This window comes from Ranitomeya variabilis, chromosome 6, assembly GCF_051348905.1.
Source record: "Ranitomeya variabilis isolate aRanVar5 chromosome 6, aRanVar5.hap1, whole genome shotgun sequence".
NCBI classification, from domain to species: domain Eukaryota; kingdom Metazoa; phylum Chordata; class Amphibia; order Anura; family Dendrobatidae; genus Ranitomeya; species Ranitomeya variabilis.
Window position 1 is genome coordinate 242,960,875 of NC_135237.1, and position 17,925 is coordinate 242,978,799.

General features: G+C 41.1%; 1 protein-coding gene across 1 annotated transcript in view; it reads right to left on the minus strand.

Annotated features, from left to right (window-relative positions):
• Positions 1 to 17,925, minus strand: part of LOC143782267 (uncharacterized) — a 310,572-nt gene that overhangs the window by 98,055 nt on the left and 194,592 nt on the right. The window contains exon 14 of the mRNA XM_077269539.1: positions 9,010 to 9,111. Coding sequence (XP_077125654.1) covers positions 9,010 to 9,111 — 102 coding nt within the window. The remainder of the gene's footprint in view (positions 1 to 9,009; positions 9,112 to 17,925) is intronic.

Sequence of the window (17,925 nt, forward strand, 5' to 3'; positions counted from 1 at the left end):
CACTTGCTATAGTCACCTGCTCCCCGTTCCATCGCTGACCGTCGCTGTGTCTTCCCCGTCCTGTGCACCGACGATCAGGAAGAGGGTGGCGCGCACTGATCGCGTCACCGCGCCCTCTGACCTGAGAGTCACTGCAGAAGAGACAGTGGCGCCGACGGTGGAACGAGGAGCAGGTGACTATAGCGCACTGCCCCCCGTCATACTTACCTGCTCCTGGTGCTGCACGTCTGTTCCCCGGCGCCGCATTTTCTTCTTGTAGTGAGCGGTCACCGTTAACGCTCATTACAGTAATGAATATGCGGCTCCACCCCTATGGGAGGTGGAGCCGCATATTCATTACTGTAATGAGCGGTACCATGTGACCGCTCACTACAGGAAGAAACTGCAGCACCGGGAAGCCAGGGACCTGCAGGGACCGCGCCAGGAGCAGGTGAGTATTATTAGACAGCCCCCGCTCCCCCTCCACTGCCGACCCCTGGGTATGACTCGAGTATAAGCCGAGAGGGGGACTTTCAGCACAAAAAAGTGGGCTGAAAATCTCAGCTTATACTCTAGTATATATGGTAATTGATTTTTTTTATTGTTTTATTTTGAATGGGGCGAAAGGGGGGTGATTTGTACTTTTTTTTTTTTAAGTTTTTAACTTTTTGCATGCTTTAATAGTCTCCATAGGAGACTAGTAGCTGCACTTCTTCAATCGCCTTTGCTACACCGAAGTAATGATCAGATCGCCTCTGCTACACCCAGGCGATTATCAGAAATGCTCACTTGCTATGAGCGCCGACCAGCGGCAGCGCTCATAGCAATTCGGCTATGACAACCAGAGAGGTCTGCTTGAGACCTCCGATTGTCATGCCAATCCGATACTAATCTGATGGGCAGGATTAGTGATGGACTTTCGGTAAGCACAATTTAAATGCCCTGTCAGAAATTGACAGCTACATTTAACTAGTTATTATTTATTATTTATTTATATAGCACCATTGATTCCATGGTGCTGTACATGAGAAGAGGTTACATACAAATTACAGATATCACTTACAGTAAGCAAACTAATAATGACAGACTAATACAGAGGGGCAAGGACCTTGACCTTGCGAGCTTACAGTTCTAAATAGTGGATTGTGATTCCACACACAGCTGTTCTGGGCACATGTCAGCTGCATATATCAGCTGATGTGTGCCTGGAAAGGGGTGGGCTCAGCGCCAAACCTCGCACTAAACAGTGGGAGACCGACATCAGGGAATCTGTCAGCAGGTTTTTGCAACCTCTTCTGAGAGCAGCAGGGTGTAGGCAAAGACACCCTGGATCCACCTATGCACCATTTAAGTTTACTGGGTGCAGTAGTTGTGACAGTTCTTAGATTTAGCATGTCTATTGACCTTAACTGCTTATCACAAAAAGGGGTGGAGTCAGACCAGTTAACACAGGCCAGCTAGTCACAGCAATAATAATGTCATCGTGAGAAAACCACCATTATAAGTAAACAACTGCACATAGCTAGGCAAGTACACATCCTAGAAATTTGTGTTTTCACCCCTACCTCATGCTGTCCTCAGATTAGATAGCAAAATCTGCTGACGAATTCCCTTTAATAGCCAAGCCAACTCTCTTCTATGCCACAGCCAGTCACTGTCGTCACACACAGCTCTAGTCTTCTGCTGACAGTAGAGCTATGTGCATACGTTGCGTATTTGCTTGCAGAAATTTCTGCAAGGTTTCTGAATCACTTGGCACAAAAACGCAGATGAAAATAAATGCATTTTTGATACTTTTTTCTTTTTTTTTTTTTTAAGTGTCTTGCATGCATTTTTGCAAATACATATACCGTATATACTCGAGTATAAGCAGACCCGAGTATAAGCCGACCCCCCTAATTTTGCCACAAAAAAACTGGGAAAACTTATTGACTCGAGTATAAGCCTAGGGTGGAAAATGCAGCAGCTACCGGTGAATTTCAAAAATAAAAATAGATGCTCCATACCGTTCATTATGGCCCCATAGCTGTACCATAGAAAGCTGTGCCATATAGTGCTCTGCACCGTTCATTATTGCCCCATAGCTGTACCATAGAAAGCTGTGCCATATAGTGCTCTGCACCATTCATTATTGCCCCATAGCTGTGCCATATAGTGCTCTGCACCGTTCATTATTGCCCCATAGCTGTACCATAGAAAGCTGTGCCATATAGTGCTCTGCACCATTCATTATTGCCCCATAGCTGTGCCATATAGTGCTCTGCACCGTTCATTATTGCCCCATAGCTGTGCCATATAGTGCTCTGCACCGTTCATTATAGCCCCATAGCTGTGCCATATAGTGCTCTGCACCGTTCATTATTGCCCCATAGCTGTGCCATATAGTGCTCTGCACCGTTCATTATTGCCCCATAGCTGTGCCATATAGTGCTCTGCACCGTTCATTATTGCCCCATAGCTGTGCCATATAGTGCTCTGCACCGTTCATTATTGCCCCATAGCTGTGCCATATAGTGCTCTGCACCGTTCATTATTGCCCCATAGCTGTGTCATATAGTGCCCTACACCGTTCATTATTGCCCCATAGCTGTGCCATATAGTGCTCTGCACCGTTCATTATTGCCCCATAGCTGTACCATATAGTGCTCTGCACCGTTAATTATTGCCCCATAGCTGTGCCATATAGTGCTCTGCACCGTTCATTATTGCCCCATAGCTGTGCCATATAGTGCTCTGCACCGTTCATTATTGCCCCATAGCTGTGCCATATAGTGCTCTGCACCGTTCATTATTACCCCATAGCTGTGTCATATAGTGCTCTACACCATTCATTATTGCCCCATAGCTGTGCCATATAGTGCGCTGTGCCATATAGTGCTCTGCACCGTTCATTATTGCCCCATAGCTGTGCCATAAAGTGCTCTGCACCGTTCATTATTGCCCCATAGATGTACCATAGAAAGCTGTGCCGTTGCTGCTGCTGCAATAAAAAAAAAAATGACACACCTCTCTTGCTTACAGCTCCTCAGCGTCCCGTCCCGGCGTCTCTCTGCACTGACTGATCAGGCAGAGGGCGGCGCGCACACTATATGCGTCATCGCGCCCTCTGACCTGAACAGTCAGTGCGGAGAGACGCCGGGAAGATGGAGCGGCGCCCGGCGTGTGGAACGCAGACAGGTGAATATGTAATACTTACCTGCTCCCGGCGTCCCGCTCCTTCCCCCGGACAGCTGGTCTTCGGTGCCGCAGCCTCTTCCTCTATCAGCGGTCACCGTTACCGCTCATTAGAGAAATGAATATGCGGCTCCACCCCTATGGGAGTGGAGTTCATATTCATTTCTCTAGTGAGCGGTCCCACGTGACCGCTGAACAGGGGAAGAGCTGCGGCACCCGGAGACAGTGGGACTGCAGGGACAGTGCCAGGAGCCCCGGAACCGGATGAGTATGCCTCAGCGCCCTCTCCCCCTCACCCGCCGACCGTGACTCGAGTATAAGCCGAGAGGGGCACTTTCAGCCCAAAAATTTGGGCTGAAAATCTCGGCTTATAATTGAGTATATACGGTAGCTAAATAAAGATATATTAAAAAAAAATTGTGATGCAATTTCCTTGTTCAACCTCTTCAGCCAGATACCCTCAATAATATTAAATAAACACTCAGTCACCAGCCAATGTAGGAGCAATAACAATTAACCTACATATGCTGTAAGAAAACAGCAACTGTCAAATCTGCGTGAAATGCAATGTGTGGATTTTTTTAAAAATTAAAAAAAAAAAACAAACAAACAAACGAGTGGGCATAATTTTCATAACCAGCAGAGGGAAAGCCGACGGCTGATGTTAATATTCTGGGAAGGAGCCAATAGCCAAAGGTTCCCAGGCTATTAACCCCTTTCTGCCATCTGACGTACTATCCCATCCATGTGCCCTGGGCCCGTCTGACAATGGACGGGATAGTACATCATCGGCGATCGAGGTCGGGTGTCCGCTGATTCTCACAGCAGACACGGACCGCTCCCAGCACTTTAACCCCTGGAATACTGAGATCAAACAAGATCGCAGCATTCCGGTGCTGGCAGAGCCATAGAGCAGCATGAGCAGGGAGAGGGCTCACTGTGTGCTCCCCTAAGGAAAAACAAGATGTGATCGCGCTTGTCCTGAGGTTCTTATTTCAGACCCCCTGAGGTTCTTATTTCAGACCCCCTGCTCCAAGATAGATATAGTGATGTCCCATCCTGGGACAATCTAAAAAAGTTTTTAAAAAAATATTAGCATGTGTAAAAATATATATTGTTTTAATTCTTAAGAGAAAAAAATATACGTTTTTCCAAAAAATAAATGTAAATAAAACTAAAAGCACACATTTAGCATCACCGCGCCAGTAACGATCCGACCTATAGAACTGTCCCTCTAGTTAACTCCATAAAAAAAGTCAAAAAAACAATGCTTTATCATCATACTGCTGAACAAAAAGTCGAATACAACGCGATCAAAAAGACAGATATAAATAAACATGGTACCGCTGAAAACGTCATCGTCTCGCAGAAAACGAGCCACCATACAGCGTCATCAGCGAAAAAAAAAAAGTTATAGCTCTCAGAATAAAGCGATGCAAAAATATTTCTTATATAAAATAGTTTTTATTATATAAAAGCGCCAAAACACAAAAAAATTATATAAATGAGGTATCGCTGTATTCGTACTAACCTGAAGAATAAAACTGCTTGATCAATTTTACCACACGCAGAGTGGTGTAAACAAGCCCCCCCCCCCCCCCCAAAGAAATTCATGAATTGATTGTTTTGTTCATTCGGCCTCCCAAAAATCGCAACAATAAGCGATCAAAAAATGTCATGTGCCTAAAATTGGTACCAATAAAAACGTCAACTCGTTCCACAAAAAACAAGACCTCACATGACTCCGAGGGCCAAAATATGGAAAAATTATAGCTCTCAAAATGTGGTGATGCAAAGACTGTTTTTGAAATAAAATGCGTCTTTTAGTGTGTGACAGCTGCCAAACAAAAACCCGCTATAAATAGTAAGTCAAACCCCCCTTTATCACCCCCTTAGCTAGGGGAAAAATAATAAAATAAAAAAAGTATTTCCATTTTCCCATTAGGGTTAGGGCTAAAGTAAGGGTTGGGGCTAAAGTTAGAGTTAGGGCTGCGGGTGTGTTGAGGTTAGGGTTGGAGTTAGAATTGGAGGTTTCCACTGTTAGGCACATCAGGGGCACTTCAAACGCGACATTGTGTCCAATCTCAATTCCAGTCAATTCTGAGTTGAAAAAGTCAAACGGTTCTCCTTCCCTTCCGAACTCTGCTGTGTGCCCTAACAGTGATTTACCCCCACATATTGGGTATCAGTATACTCAGGACAAATTGGACAACAACTTTTGCTGACCAATTTCTTCTGTTACCCTTGGGAAAATAAAAAATTGGGGACAAACAATTTTTGTGAAAAAAATATAATTTACTTTTACTCAGGGCTGTCGAGTCGGAGTCTTGGAATCGGAGTTAGTTTTGTTGGAGTCTGAGTCGGTAGAAATGTACCAACCCAGACTCCAGCTTTAAAAAAATGTATTAATATTTCATAATTGAACATTCATATGAATTTTATAAATGTTACTCAAATATATATGTTCTATCAAACTATGAACAACAGTGATAAGCAGTTCTGCTGGAGATAGAGACATTTCTTACTTTTTGTGTGTCACTGTTCTCCACTGCCCTTATCTAATCTTATACTTGGTTAACCTCATGCTGCCCCAACCCCCCTACTTACAATGTATGAAACTGAAAGTGAAAATGTGTTGCAAATTCTTAGTAGTAAAGCTCCTCCTCTAGACTAGATGTTTACTAGGTGTGCGTCTTCCAAGCATCTCACAGCTGCTACTCAGAAGAGGAAGACTGTAAGAAGTATTAATCCTTTCAACAAACTTTGCATCAGTTAACTGTGATTACATGAGGAATAACAGTATTACTGACCACTATATCAGTTGTACGACCTGACAATAATTTTGTACAATTGTTTTTAGGAAAAACAATTGTCATTTGGATTGTGAATGCAGAATTAAAAACCTGAGAATGTCAAAGAAGTGTCACATTAAATCAGCTGTATTTGAACATTTCACCATCACTCAAGATAGAAAACATTATGTCTGTCAGTGTATGACAAATGATCCAGACGAAAACAAATGCTGTGAAGCCAAGATCAGTGCATATTCAGGCAAAGATAAAAATGCTCCTACCAGAGCTTCTAATCTAAAGAGACATTTACAGCGCTTTCATCCAGAAGTACTGAAAGCAGTGGATGAGAAAGACTGCATCCAAACCAATGAACCAGTGCCCAGCTCTTCCAGCCAAAGGAGCAGAGAACTTTGCAGCCATCAGTTGCAAGATATTTTGTCAGTGACAAAGTTACTGTGACAATGACAGTAGATACATTTAAAAAACAGATCATAGAGCTTGTTGTAAAGGATAGTGTGCCTATTTCATTATTTTCACGACCAGCTTTTGTGTGTCTGAATGGGGAAATGGCCCGCAAGCTTGGTGTTTCTCTGGAGAGAGAGCGAGTATTAGAAAATTAGTAATCGAAGAAGCTTTTAAACAAAAGGAAGAACTTAAAAAAACTCTCAAGGGACGCTTTCTACATCAATGAAACGGAGAGAGGAGCTACTATTACAAAATAACATTCTTTTGGCAGCTGTTTATGTAGACCCAATGCATCGGATTCTTCTAGATGATCAACAGCTAACTAAAGGAAAAGAAGCTCTGTTTGAAATAGCAGTAAGGATGAAAGGGTTGCAGAACAGTCAGGAGGAACAAAAAGAATTTGGTCGTCCTGCCACATCTTCACCCTCATCAACTGATGAAGAATTTAATTTAAAAAAATATTTGGATCACAAGGACCGTGCAAAGCGTTCCCGCATAGAAGAGTCATCCCCATCAAAGAACACAGCCAGTACATTTCAGCAGAATTTTTCATGTGCACTAAAAGAAATTGAGAAATTTGACCATTTGTACATCAAAAATAACAGTGCAACAAGCGATTCCTCTGTATCCTGGCATTGTCAGAGATGTTGCCCGAGTGGTTACTGCTTTGCCACCAACCCAAGTTAGCGTAGAGAGGTTGTTCTCTGCTCTCAAAATAATTAGATCAGATTTGAGGGCATCCATGAAGGAGGATCTGACACAGGCAATACTTTTTCTGAGGACAAATTTATAGATTTCTTCTTATTAACTGCATAACAGTGTTTATGGCATATTTACTTACAAGAGTTTATAGAAGTTTATAAAAGTTATTTGCTATATTCTAATTGTATTCTAATAAATATAGTTTTTGCTCTAAGTGGTCTGATTACTTATATGATGGTGAGAAACTGAATAAGCACGATGTTAATATTTTACAACAGTAAATTTATTGTTACGAATTGGCCATTTATGAAGGAGTCGGAGCAGGAGTCGGAACCTGATAAAATCCAGGAGTTGGAGTCGGAGTCGCAACTGTGGCTTACCGACTCCACAGCCCTGCTTTTACTGTAGGTTACAAACTTCTATGAGTACTTGGGGGTTTAAAGTGCTCACCACACATCTAGACAGGTTCCTTAGGGGGTCTACTTTCCAAAATGATGTCACTTGTGGGGGGTTTCCACTGTATAGACACATCAGGGGCTCTCCAAACGCAACATGGCGTCAATTTTGCATTGAAAAGTCAAACGGCGCTCCTTCCATTTCGAGCTCTGCCATGCGCCCAGCGGTTTACCCCCACCCCACATATGGGGTATCCGCGTACTTGGGACAAATTGTACAATGACTTTTGGGGTCCAATTTCTTGTTACCCTTGTGAAAATAAACAAAAAATGTATCTGAAGTAATTATTTTGTGAAAAAAAGTTGTGTTAATTTTTTTAAAAAACATTCCAAATATTCATGTGAAGCACCTGAAGGGTTAATAAACTTCTTGAATGTGGTTTTGAGTACCTTGAGGGGTGCAGGTTTTAGAATGGTGTCACTTTTGGGTATTTTCTTTCATATAGACCCCTCAAAGTGACTTCAAATGTGATGTGGTCCATAAAAAAAAAAATGTTGTAAAAATGAAAAATCGCTGGTCAATTTTTAACCCTTATAACTTCCTAACAAAAAAAAAAATTTTGGTTCCAAAATGGCGCTGATGTAAAGTAGACATGTGGGAAATGTTACTTATTATGTATTTTGTGTGACAGATCTGTGTGATTTAAGGGCATGAAAATTCAAAGTTGGAAAATTGCAAAATTTTCACCAAATTTCCGTTTTCTCCACAAATAAGCTTAAGTCATATCAAAGAAATGTTTCCACTATCATGAAGTATAATATGTCACGAGAAAACAGAGTCAGAATCACCAGAATCCGTTGAAGCGTTCCAGAGTTAAAGCCTTATAAAGGGACAGTGGTCAGAATTGTAAAAATTGCCCCGGTCATTAACGTGTAAACCACCCTTGGGGGTATAGAGGTTAACATACAAACCACCTTTTTGGGTAAAGGGGATAAAATACATTTTTTGTAATTTTGCTGGATAAACGAAAAATTGCTGGTTAACTTTTAACCCGTCTAACGTTCTAACAAAAAATATGTTTCCAAAATTGTACTGATGTAAAGTACACATGTGGGAAATGTTATTTATTAACTATGTTGTGTGACAAGACTCTGATTTAAGGCCATAAGAATTTGAAAATTGCTAAATTTTCGCCAAATCTCCATTTTTTTCCCCCCACAAACGCAAGTTATATCAAAGACATTTTATAACTATCATGAAGAACAATATGTCACAAAAAAAGTCTCAATCAGTAGGATACGTTGAAGTTATTACCTCAAAGTGACACTGGTCAGAATTTTAAAATTTGGCTTGATTATTAAGGGGTTAAAGCTCATCATTACATAATCACCACTGACAAAACTTTGCAAACACTATCATAACCAAGTAGGAATGTATATATAAAATGACATTATATATATATTAAAAAATAAATAACTAAAAAAAAAAAAAATCACCTCACCAACATTTTTTCACTCTGGTACTGGATTAAAGCAATTGATAAAATTTCAACAGCTTTGATGAGAAATGTAGCGTCGTCAATCTCCACAATTCTAAAATGTTCCTGCAAGAGATGGTAACCATTAGGTATAATTTTCATTTACGACTTTAATGCATTCCGTAACATAAATGCCTATCATAACTAGCAAAGCATGTTGCCCAGTACAAATGAGCATTTAGAAGCATCTGCCAGTTGCTGGATGTATGTGGGATCAGAGAAGCAAACAATTTCAATGAAAGAGCAGCCACAAAAAAAAAAAAGTACAATAAGCACTTTTTCCACAGGAAAACCAAAACATGTATCTATTTACATACCCCGACAGAATTGTTTGCTTTCTTGGACATTTTTATTCCGAGAATATGAATGATAACACCAAAACTTTTTCTCCACTCATGGTTAGTGGTTGGGTGAAGCCATTTATTGTCAAACTACTGTGTTTTCTCTTTTTAAATCATAACAACCCTGATCAAAAGTTCACATACCCTGGTGAGTTTGGCCTGATAACAGGCACAGAAATTGACACAAATGGGTTTGAATGGCTACTAAAAGTAACATCTTCACTTGTGACCTGTTTGCTTCTAATCAGTGTGTATGGCTGAGTGAGCTTCTGGGATCCAGACAGACTTTTGCATCTTTCATCCAGCCACTTTTCTAGATTGTGAGTCATGGGGAAAGCAAAATAATGGTCAACGGATCTACGGGAAAAGGTAGTTGAACTGTATAAAACAGGAAAGGGATACAAAAAGAGATCCAAGGAATTGATAATGCCAGTCAGCAGCTTTTAAACTGTGGTTAAATGGAAAATCAGGGGCTCTATAAAAACAAAACCAACTAAAATGTTGTGCACAACTGCCAGGAAAATTATTCGTGATGCAAAGAAAAACCCACAAACAACATCAGCTGAAATACAGGACTCCCTGAAAACTAGCGGTGTGGTTGTTTCAAGATGCACAATAAGGAGGCACTTGAAGAAAAATGGGCTGCATGGTCGAGTTGTCATAAGAAAGCCATTACTGCACAAATGCCACAAAGTATCTGGCCTAAAATACGCAAAACAGCAAAAAGTCAAGTCTCAAAACATCTGAAGCAAGATAATTTGGAGTGATGAGACTTTTTGGCCACAACTATAAGTGTCAAATTTGGAGAGAGGTCAACAAGGCCTATGATGAAAGGAACACCATTCCTACTGTAAAGCACGGAGATGGATCGCTGATGTTTTGGGGATGTGTGAGCTACAAAAGGCACAGGTAACTTGGTAAAAATTGAAGGAAAGACAAATGCAGCACGTTTTCAACAAATCGTATTTGGACGTTCCAACATGACAAAGATCCAAAACACAAGGCCAAATCGACCCCTCATTGGCTACAGCAGAACAAAGTGAAGGTTCTGGAGAGGCCATCTCAGTCTCCTGACCTCAATATCATTGGCTCACTCTGGGGAGATATCAAACGAGCAAGTTCATGCTAGACAGCCCAGCAATTTACAGGAACTGGAGGCTTTTTGCCAAGAAGAGAAAAGAACCTTATCTACAACTACCACAAAAAACTTCAAGCTCTCATTGATGTTAGAGGGGGCAAAACACGGTATTAAGAAATGTGGTATGTGAACTTTTGATCAGGGTCATTTGGATGTTTTGGCTTGTCATTGTGAAAAGAGAAAAACCAGCAGTTTGACAATAAATGGCTTCACCCAACCACTAACCATGAGTGGAGAAAGTTTTAGCGTTCATATTCTCTGAAAAAAAAAAGGCTAAGAAAGCAAAAATTCTGCTGGGGTACGTAAACTTTTGAGCACAACTATATACTGTATGTCTGCTCCAAACTACAAGATATACACAAACAAATATACAGTTGAAACCAGAAGTTTAAATACACTATATAAAAAGACACATATGCATGCTTTTCTCAATATCTCACATTAAATCAGAAAAAACTTTCCAGTTTTAGGTCACTTAGGATTACCAAAATTATTAATATCTGCCAAATGCCAGACTAATGAGAGAGAGAGAGAGAGAGAGAGAGAGAGAGAGAGAGAGAGAGAGAGAGAATGTTTTAAGACATTTTTATTACTTACATAATATGTTTCAGGTTATCCAGATATTCCTCCCAAAAAATGTACTTGAAAATGGAGCTCGCAGCGCCTGTGCAGGAGCAGCTGTGATCTGATAGCTGCAACTGTGCATGCGCCAGCGTCACCATCTTAGAGAAAAAAAAATTTCCCTAGCAAGATAGTGCCGCTGGCGCGTGCGCAGTAGCAGCTATTGGATCACAAATAGCTGCTACTACGCAGGAGTGGCGGGCGTCATTTTCAAATGGATGTTTTTTGGGTTTTTTCTTGGGGGGGGGGGGGAATATCAGGATAACCTCAAACATTATATACACAGTAGATATGCGCTTATTGCTGCAGCGCAGGTGCTACGGCTGGCACCTGCCCTGCAGAAGGTTTTTTTTTTTCAATATATATATAATTATTCATTATGCAAACTAGGAGGCAGGTCAGTGAGGGATCAGTGACCTGTCAGAAGCCATATAGAGGAATACCTAGGCAGAGCACTACATGAAGACCCACACACACACACAAACAGGCCGCCCCGAAGCACTGGCATATCATTAACTCAAAACTGAAAATAAAGATTAAATAACAACCACAAGGCAGATTTCATGAACCAAGGTATCATTGTAATCAGTATAACGGCACCGATCTGACACACTAGGTTACTGTGCACAATATTCCGGACAGGTTCCCTTTAATATGTGATCATGCATTAGTTTCTTGATTTCAGAGCCAATAAAAAGTGCGGAGCTTATTTATCCTCAGGTTTTCAGAATGTTAAACTTCTCCTTCAAATACTAGAAACCATTTCCAACATGATCAATTGGAACTACAACATTCTTTATTACATCAAGTTTAATGCAAAGTGGTGGAAGATAAACTTGAAATGCATTGAATAGTTATTTGTGTTGTACACTGTACCAACCAACCGTGTGCTCGACTCAACATTCCCGGGCTCATTTTGTTATTATTGCTTTCATCACGACTGCTCCATAGGCACAAAAAACACATATGCTTTGTGTGCCCCAACTGTAGGCAGAGCAGCAGTGCTACCACTTTCAGGTCAGCCCAAATTTTCCATTTACGTTTTGAGTATTTGACCATTTTCAAAACTAACTCCATAGAAGCATGGGTCTTTTACATTCCAACCGTATGATCCAATGGAACACAGTTTTTGTGCTACCATTGTGCAACAAGACAGCTTTCAACCTTGTTATGCTAGAGTCTAAGAATAGCTGCCATTCGTCAGAAACATGTGTACCATCTAACCCCATCATAAGAACATTTACATTGCTACAGAGTCAGAAATCACTATCCATTGCATAGTATGCAGCTAACTTGGTGTGTCGATGGCACAAGCGTGAAGTTGTAGAAAATAGAATTCCGAAGTCTAGAAGCTAGAAGTTCTGACTTTTCTTTAGATAATGACAGATCTCTTACCAGATCATCCAAATCTGATTAGCTCAGCAAGTGTGGCTGACCCTGCAGCTCTGCATCAGGAAATAAATCCTATAAATCAAAATCTTCATCAGATTCAGAACCATCATTTTCAATTGCCGTTCCTGCTGCAGGAGGGGCAGGCACTAGCTTATCTACATAGTGTGCTCCTGGTTTAAGAGTAGTTTCGCAGGCCAGATACATAATTTGTGACTTATTTCTCTTTGAATAGCTGGTGATTTGAGTCATGCAAATAAGAGTCTGTATGGTGAGGTTTCTGCTCACGCCAAACCATCAGCACTGTAAAAGCCATTCCTTTCCCCATTCAACCACTGCATTAGCCCAGAGTAACACACAGTGCAACAAGCATGAGGGGCACAGCTTTTCTCTTCATTTACAATTTGACAGTCAAAGGAATACTTGTAAGCAAGACACATTCACTTTGTTAAAATCTTGCGCTGATCGTAAGTACTGTGTTTGCCGCATATGTAGCAGAAATTGTCTGGATTATTTGCGAATATCGATCTTCAGTTTCAAAAAACAGATAGCAATATAACAAATCACTTTATTGAACTATATCAAGCATGCCTTAGGCTAGGTTCACATTGCGTTAAGAGCAGCCCGTTCAACACATGCGTTAACGGGCTGCTGTTAATGCAAGCGCCGACATGCCATCGCGCTAGCGCAGACAGAACTAGCAGATGCTCTATCTGCGCTAGCGGTGACGGACCCGGCACATCGCTAGCACAAGCCCATTGTGGGCGTGCGCTAGCGATGCGTCCAAAATTGGACTAAATAGCGGCGTTAACGGACTACGTTACACCGCGTTATGCTGCAGTGTAACGTAGTCCGTCTAACGGACGCCAAAAACGTAATGTGAACCTGGCCTTATATACGTACTGCTGACATCAGCCAATAGACCTGTCTGAGTGTCCGAACACGTACGTTGAAATATTTTTCCAATACATAATGCATTAAAATAAGTGAATAGGCATTGCAATTAGAATTTAAAATCCAGACGTCTCAGGCAAATTCATATCTGGAATCTTTGTGTTCAATTTACTATAAAATCGCATGTTTTTCTCTCAGTAGCAAAATCATTGTTGATTCTGAACACCACCACATATTCCCAGAGAGGGTAAACAGCAATTAAAAGGGGACTAAAAATCCTCCAAAAATTCAAAAAACAGCAGAAAAAAGGCAGTGATGTTGTACCTGCCTAGGCCTCCAGATAAATGCACTCTCGGGGTGCAGCAGGCCCACATAGTCAAGATGGCGGCAACAGGTGCAAAGATACTGATGAAACAACCACTCGCTACCTACCAATCCATGGAGGGGGCGGCTGCTTATGTTATTGCACAATGAAGACTTGTATGCAGCACTGGTCACACAATGAAAATGGTGTAATGGTAGTGGATGTCATGAAGGTGTCTACACTTCTGCAACCATATTATTTTAGTTTTTATTATTTTTATTTCCCCCCTAAAAGGATTTGTTTCTCAAGGGATTTGTACAGACATTAAAAGTGGAAAAAGTTCTCAAATGATTTTTCTTTTAACAAGACAAAAACCTTGCATTTTAACAGGGTTGCGTGGTTGTGTATGAGATATACACGACATACACATTTAATACATATACACACACACATATATATATATATATAAATATATATATATATATATATATATATATGTATATATATATATATATATATATATATGTGTGTATATATATATATATATATATATATATATATATATATATATATATATAGAGAGAGAGAGAGAGAGAGAGACATATATATATAGATACATATATATAGAGATATAGATATATATAGTCTGTGTGTATGTATGTGTGTGTGTGTATATGTATATATATATATATATATATATATATATATATATATATATATATATATATATATATATATATACACATACACACAAACTATCTATATCTATATATATATCTATATATATGTCTATATATATCTATATCTATCTATCTATCTATCTATCTATCTATATACGCACCGTATATACTCGAGTATAAGCCGACCCGAGTATAAGCCGACCCCCCTAATTTTGCCACAAAAAACTGGGAAAACTTATTGACTCGAGTATAAGCCTAGGGTGGAAAATACAGCAGCTACCGGTGAATTTCAAAAATAAAAATAGATGCTCCATACCGTTCATTATTGCCCCAAAGGAGGTTCCATATAAAGCTGTGCCATATATAATGCTCCATACCGTTGATTATTGCCCCATAGATGCTCCATATATAGCTGTGCCATATAGAATGCTCTGCACCGTTCATTATGGCCCCATAGATGCTCCATATAAAGCTGTGCCATATATGCTCTGCACTGTTCAGTATGGCCCCATAGATGCTCCATATAAAGCTGTGCCATATATGCTCTGCACTGTTCATTGTTGCCCCATAGATGTGCCATATAAATCTGTGCCATATATAACGCTGCTGCTGCAATAAAAAAAAAAAAACACATACTCACCTCTCTTGCTTGCAGCTCCTCAGCGTCCCGTCTCGGCGTCTCTCCGCACTGACTGTTCAGGCAGAGGGCGGCGCGCACACTAAATGGGTCATCGCGCCCTCTGACCTGAACAGTCAGAGCCAGAGGACGGGAAGACAGAGCGGCGCCCGGTGGTTGGAACGTGGACAGGTGAATATAAAATACTCACCTAGTCCCGGCGCTCCTGGCGCTCCCCCTGCCTGTCACACTGTCTCCGGGTGCCGCAGCTCTTCCTCTGTCAGCGGTCACTGGCACCGCTTTTTAGAGAAATGAAGATGCGGCTCCACCCCTATGGGAGTGGAGTCCATATTCATAACTTTAATGAGCGGTCCCACGTGACCGCTGAACAGGGGAAGAGCTGCGGCACCCGAAGACAGTGTGACAGGCAGGGGGAGCGCCAGGACTAGGTGACAATCCTCTCTCCCCCTCACCCGTCCGCCGACCATGACTCGAGTATAAGCCGAGAGGGGCACTTTCAGCCCAAAAATTTGGGCTGAAAATCTCGGCTTATACTCGAGTATATACGGTATGTATCTCTCTCTATCTATCTATATATATATATATATATATATATATATGTATCTCTCTCTCTATATCTATATCTATATATATCTATATATATCTATATCTATATCTACACATATATACATACATATATACACACACACACGCACAGGGGTTGGACAAAATAATGGAAACAACAAACATTTTGGCATCATAATCTTCGAACATGTGATAAACATGGAGACAGTGACATATCGTAATGTTTTGTAGTTGGATTATTTGTGTTATGTGATAAGTGTATGTAAATTAACTGTTTGTTTTGCATAATTGTAAGAACATTGATGAGAACCTGATACCAATGGCAGACCTCTCGGATTTTCAAAGAGGCCAAATTGTTGGTGCTTGTATGGCAGGCGCTAGTGTAACAGAAAGTGCCCAAATGCTTGGCGTGTCAAGAGGTACTGTCTCCAAAGTAATGACTGTTTGACAGAGAAGGAAAAATGTCCGCAGCAAAGCACAGGTCCGGCCGAAAGTCAAAGTTGACTGAGCGAGACCGTCAGACTCTAAAGCGAATTGTGAGAGAGGATCGCCAGACCACGGCTCCGAAAATCACTGCTGAGCTCAATGAACACCTACAGAACCCAGTTTCAACGAAAACTGTTCGTCGGGAGCTGCACAAAACTGGATTCCATGGAAGGGCTGCAATTAGAAAACCACTGCTCTCAATGACAAATGTTTCCAAGCGTTTAGAGTGGTGTAGAAACCTCCAGAATTGGTCCCATGAGCAGTGGAAACATGTGATATTCTCAGACGAATCATTGTTTACCCTATTTCCGACCTCCGGCCGAGTGTACGTTTGGAGACAGCCGAAAGAAGCAATCCATCCAGACTGCCTTCTCATAAACCGTAAAACATGATGGACGTTCTGAGATGATCTGGCGTGCTATTACATAAAGATCCGCCGGGCCAATGATATCCTTTCATGGAAGAATTAACAGCCGAGATTATTTAGGCATTTTGGGCGACCAAGTGCATCCAATGGTTCAAGCACTGTTCCCGGAGGCGAACGCCATCTTTCAGGATGATAATGCACCAATTCATACAGCTAGAATCGTTAAAGCATGGCACGAGGAACATTCTAATGAAGTTGAGCATCTCATCTGGCCCCCACAATCCCCAGACCTCAACGTTATTGAGCATTTATGGTCGATTTTAGAGATTCAAGTTAGACGTCGATTTCCACCGCCATCGTCGCTCAAAGAACTGGAGGGTATTTTAACTGCAGAATGGGAGAAAATTCCTTTGGAAACAATTCACACCTTGTATGAATCCATACCTCGGAGAATTGAGGCTGTAATCGCCGCAAAAGGTGGACCTACACCATATTAAACTAACTTTTGTTGATGTTTCCAGGTGTTTCCATTATTTTGTCCAACCCCTGTATATACATACATATATACATGTATACACACACCTTCTCTGTTCATGACTATGAAGGCATCAAAACTATGAATTAACACATGTGGAATTATATACTTAAAAAAAGTGTGAAACAGACGAAAATATATGTCTTATATTCTAGGTTCTTCAAAGTAGCCACCTTTTGCTTTGATGACTGCTTTGCACACTCTTGGCATGCTCTTGATGAGCTTCAAGAGATAGTCACCGAGAATGGTCTTCCAACAATCTTGAAGGCGTTCCCAGAGATGCTTAGCACTTGTTGGCCCTTTGCCTTCACTCAGCGGTCCAGCTCACCCCAAACCATCTCGATTGGGTTCAGGTCTGGTGACTGTGGAGGCTGCGATTTCTGAGGCTGGTGACTCGGATAAACATCCTCAGAAGCAGAGGTGACTCTTGGTCTTCCTTTTCTGGGGTGGTCCTCATGTGAGCCAGTTTCTTTGTAGCGCTTGATGATTTTAGCCACTGCACTTGGGGACACTTTCTAAGTTTTCCCAATTTTTCGGAGTGACTGACCTTCATTTCTTAAAGTAATAATGGCCACTGTTTTTTCTTTACTTAGAATTTGTATTATGGCAAGAAAAAAGCAACAGTCCATTCAGTAGGACTATCAGCTGTGCATCCACCAGACTTCTGCATAACACAACTGATGGTCCCAACCCCATTTATAAGGCAAGAAATCCCACTTATTAAACCTGACAGGGCACACCTGTGAAGTGAAATCCATTCCCAGCGACTACCTCTTGAAGCTCATCAAGAGAATGCCAAGAGTGCGCAAAGCAGTCATCAAAGCAAAAGGTGGCTACTTTGAAGAACCTAGAATATAAGACAATTTCAGTTGTTTCACACCTTTTTGTTAAGGATATAATACCACATGTGTTAATTCATAGTTT